This window comes from Poromitra crassiceps (assembly GCF_964638095.1).
Source record: "Poromitra crassiceps genome assembly, chromosome: 9".
NCBI classification, from domain to species: domain Eukaryota; kingdom Metazoa; phylum Chordata; class Actinopteri; order Beryciformes; family Melamphaidae; genus Poromitra; species Poromitra crassiceps.
In genome coordinates this window covers 34,491,939-34,496,938 of record NC_139630.1, presented here as the reverse complement: position 1 = coordinate 34,496,938, position 5,000 = coordinate 34,491,939, and the positions used below count along the sequence as shown (strand labels likewise).

At 45.6% G+C, this 5,000-nt stretch overlaps 1 protein-coding gene across 4 annotated transcripts in view; it reads right to left on the bottom strand.

The window, feature by feature from the left end:
* The window catches only part of galnt14 (UDP-N-acetyl-alpha-D-galactosamine:polypeptide N-acetylgalactosaminyltransferase 14 (GalNAc-T14)), a 238,282-nt gene that overhangs the window by 18,736 nt on the left and 214,546 nt on the right, over positions 1-5,000 (bottom strand). For all 4 annotated transcript variants that reach the window (XM_083643646.1, XM_083643648.1, XM_083643647.1 and 1 more), the window contains exons 11-12: positions 1,592-1,684; positions 1,304-1,387 (exon numbers count right to left, since the gene is read on the bottom strand). In XM_083643646.1, the coding sequence (XP_083499772.1) occupies positions 1,304-1,387; positions 1,592-1,684 (177 nt within the window). The remainder of the gene's footprint in view (positions 1-1,303; positions 1,388-1,591; positions 1,685-5,000) is intronic.

The following is a 5,000-nucleotide window of genomic DNA, read 5'->3' as shown; positions in this document are numbered from 1 at the left end:
GTATCTGAAAAAAAACAGCTGACTCTAAAGAAGACATCTTTTGGTGGTAGAATGGATGGGCTGAGGGACGGGGACGAGTGATGATTGGTTAGGTTTAGGCAAGAGGACTGACGATTGGTTGGTTCAGGCCAATCAGAGACAGCACCATCATAGCACCAAGCACCAGTTAGAGAGGTTCGCGGATATGGGGTAAAAATGGCAGTGCGGCCTACAACTTTTGAGGGGTGGACGGAGATATGCACATTACTACGAATTTGCTGCAGGAAAGGACAGGAATGTGACGGTAAAGTGCAAACTTTGCCCAGGCCAGAAGCAATTTATCCACCGCTGTCAACACTGCATCAAATCTCTCCAAGCACAAAGGCAACATGCTAACACAAAGCTAGCAGCTAAAGACCCAGGGACCAATGCTGAGTCGACCTGAAGCAGCAGGTAACGTCAAACGCAGAGATAAACAGGCTTGTTGCATCGTACATAGAGGAAATGTTGCCCGTTTGTCTCAACAGTAGAATCGCCGTCTTTCAGAAACATATAACGATCTTGTGTCTGGCCTCCTTATTAGGATAGGGATTTGTGCTGATATGTGGGCATATGTAACGTTTAATGTTATATTGTTAACTGGCAATTATGTGACAATGCATCTCAGGCGATGTTGAGGAGTAAAGCAAAAGTAATGTAACGAGTAGTGTAACACTTTCCCCAGGAAGTAATTAAGTAAAGTAAGGCATTATTTTTTTAAGTAATGTGTATTGTGTAGTATATTACGTTTTTGAGTAATGAACTAACTTAAAAAAACATAAAAATATATATATTTTAAATCTTAACAAAACAAAAAAATGAAATGTTCTGTGTTGTCCTGTTTCTAAATATAGCTGAACCTATTTTTACAGTATACACATTTTACGAAATGTCTATGGGAAAATAAATGGCGGATGAAAATCTCTTGGTACGCATGCTGAAGCAGGAAGTGGCTCTCTATATATAGCTACTTCTTCCCGACAGCCACGTCCAATCAGATGAGATGAAGATGAAAAATGAGAATGTTTCAGCGTGCCCTCTCTTCTCCTGCACTGCTTCGCTTAAGCTGACCAGCCAATCAGAGTGATTTCTCTCCCCGCCGGCCCGACGCCAATTCAACATGTAGAAGACAGAGCCGATGGCCGACCGTCGGCTTGGTGTGTCTGTGGGCTTAAGTGTGTATTTGAGGACACACACACACACACGCACACACACACACACACACACGCACACCTACACACATGCACGCACACCTACACACACATGCACGCACGCACACACTTACTTGAGCTCTGGGTAGACGTTGTCTAGGTACCACTTGAAGGATTTGCACTTCAGCCTCTTACGGAGTTCCTCTCTGCCTCGGATACTGACACACACACACACACACACACACACACACACACACAGTATATAAGTATATATGGAGGCAGAACTAATGATGGAAGTGTGAAAAGCAGGTAAAAAGGTAAAGCTCTACTTAAATGTCAATTTTTATCTGTCAACAGCAGGTGTGAAGCCGCACCGCACGTGTGTGTGTGTGTGTGTGTGTGTGTGTGTGTGTGTATCTTACTCTCCGTAGGACTTGCCGCGTGCTGCAGGACGGGCGCTGTAGTAGAAGAGGCGGAACTCGTCCATCCACACCTCGGCTGTGCGACGCGTGTTCCTACACGCACGCGCACACACACACACACACACACACACACACACACACACACACACACACACAAACACACACACACACACACACACACACACACACACACACACACACACACACACACACACACACATAAGCCAACTACTTTGGGAGACGCCATTACTGTTTTGCCAGCAGCGGCCCTGATTGGCCCCTGATTGGCCCACTGTGGCTCAGGAGGTAGAGCATGTCATCCACCAACCAGAAGTTCCAAGTGTCCTTGGGCAAGACACTGAACCCCGATGGCTGTGCCAAGTAATAAAGAGCTGCTAAAATAAAAACACAAAAGTCTCTTCCCATCTTCCCTCTGTGTCTCTTCCTCTCTCTCTCTCTTTCTCTCTCCACCGTTCCTGTTTCTGTCATTTAATATTTCATGACTTTCAATCAGCGTGGTGCAGCGTGACACTTACTACGTTTACATGCACAACAATATTCCGATTTTTGCCCATATTCGGAAAATGACAATATTCCGACTAAATGAATAATCCACTAATATTCCCGTTTACACGTAACCGTAGCCCAACACGTGAGGTGGGGGCGGAGCCGCGGAGTTTGTCTGTTGAGAATAAACAGAGCAGCACTATTCTTACGAGCATCACTTGGTTTATTTCAGGAGCAGCTTGCTGCTGAAAAGTTTGGTGTTGCGCATCCAAGTCTTTCATAAAAAGTAGGCTAGTAGCCTATGGTAACGTTATTACCTCGCAGGCTCGCAAGCATCGTGGACTTCCGTGGGCACTGGGCACTAGTATAGACGGTTTTCACGGAATGGTCAGTCCTGCACTTGAATGTTTTTTTTTCTTTTATGTCCATAGCAAACACTGCAACAGGAAGTGAGCGGGGGTTCAATTTAGAATGTTTTTGTTGTCAAGTTAAAACCGTCTATAGGCTACTCTCTCTCTCTTTAAATCAATGTTTCTCATCTCCTCCCGATCAGAAATGTCGGCTTTTCTTTTTGCATGCCAGGGATGATGGATTATTATGATTATATCGCCTGTTCTAGCGCTTTCTAGCACACATCAGTTGACCACAAACAGGAAACAGAAAACCCTGATTGAGACGCATATTCCGAATGCGCTGTATACATGATCAAAGAATCCTCCGAAAACCCGAATAATACTGGAATAACCCAGATGTCTTAATCGGAAAATGCTAAATTCGGAAAAAGGACAAATTCGGAAAATGCAACTGGAATATGCTGTTTACGTGACCCTTATCAAATTCAGAATATTGTCATTTTCCGAATAATAGTGGAATATTGTGTGCATGTAAACGTAGTCAATGACTGAGACAACATGTACAGGTGTGACAACATGTACAGGTGAGACAACATGTACAGGTGTGACAACATGTACATGTGAGACAACATGTACAGGTGTGACAACATGTACAGGTGTGACAACATGTACAGGTGAGACAACATGTACATGTGAGACAACATGTACAGGTGTGAGTCACCGAGAAACAGAAATAACTCAACTCAACTGGAACACAGATGACAGGAGAACAAACACAATACAACGAGGGCAGGAACGTGCAGCGTAGCCGGTTCCGTCGGCCTATCTTTTAAAATCTGATACGATTCGGTGCTTTATTCATGAACGTTACGTGAACAATATTGCCTTTTTCATACACTTTCTGCCTCTCTCGCTCCTTCTCTCTCGCTCTCTTCCTCTCTGTAGTAATTGGCTATTAGCCGAGTTTCTCTGAGCTGTGAACTATCTCCCTCTAATGACAGCAACCCTCTATTATAGGCTTCCCACACACTGGCCCTACAGCTCTAATTAGAGAGAGAGAGAGAGAGAGAGAGAGAGAGAGAGAGAGAGAGAGAGAGAGAGAGAGAGAGAGAGAGAGAGAGAGAGAGAGAGAGAGAGAGACAGAGAGACACAGAGAGAGAGAGAGAGAGAGAGAGAGAGAGAGAGACAAAGAGACAGAGAGGGCGGAAAGAGAGAGCGAATAAAATGGGGAAAGGAGATCTACCTGTAGGCGTATAAACATAAATACATGTCACACAGGCTTACAATTAGGAAAGCTCTACACACACACACACACACACACACACAGGTCACGGGGGCAGGCCTCGGCAGGGGGAGGAAACAGCTCCCTCTCTGTAATCAAATTATTAAGCGGCTCTTTTTATTTAGCATATTCATAACGCGCGCTGCCGGAGCCGCGAGCTAATTAAGGCGTAGGAGAGCAACACTCTGACAGTCTGACAACAGCAGCAGATTGTTTGGAAAGCAGCGCTGATCGTATAAACATCGCCAAGAAACAACGCCGCCGCCGTAACGGTCGGCGGGGAGCGAGAAGGCCACGATGTTGCTTGGATTAATTTAATGATGAATTGATTGGATTTATATCACGCTTTTCAAGGCACCCAAAGTGCTTTACATATCAGGGGGGGAGGGGTGTCAACTCATCTGCCGTGAAATGTGTCCTCCACGTTTGACCCATCCTGGCTTGTCGTCCTCCATGGTTCAGGCCAGGAGCGATGGGCAGCTGCAGTGAGGCGCCCGGCAGCTAGGCTGCCGAAGGCATGGGGAGTGCCAACAGCATCCCAGGCGGGAATCGAACCCAGGGCCTTTTCGAGGCGAGAGTGCAAGGCGAGAGTGCTACCACTGCGCCACCGTGCCCCCTATACAACAATATAACAAAAATAACTATATAACCTATAACAATAACATTATATGAGCCGTCTGGCGGAGGCTTTCCCCCAAAGCGTCCGGCAGCAGCAGAGATTCTTTACATGGCTGAGAGCAGAGGGAGTTGAACCTATAAACCCTGCTAGTGTTGCTAGCCAAGTCAAATCCCCTATCTCTATCTATAGGGAATCACACCTCTAACCCTGTGCAGTGCTAATGCCGTTCTCACCCGCTGACTTCCTGAAGCCTTGAGGGATACATCTTAGATCTTAGATCTCCTCTCACTCTTACTGTAGCCTATATATCTCCAGGCTGTGATGTTCACAGCTGATGAAGTGTTGCCAGTGACTTTCTCTGGTGAACCCACCTTCCCCTCAACCTGCCTCGTCTACTTCTGCCTTTCGACAACCCCCACAGTGAACTTGTGGCTTGTACGTGACTGGAGTTAAAGTTAGCTTGATATTGGCCACTGGATACTCGGTGGATAGTCATTTCTCCACCTTTAGTAACTTGTTAAGAAACTAAAGAAAGGAGAGGCACTGCACATTCATGAATATTATTCGTTTTTTCCTCTTCCAAGAATCAGAAATGTACTCATCATTGTGCTTTGTTATTGCAATGACATTATTTAAAGTGGAAAATTA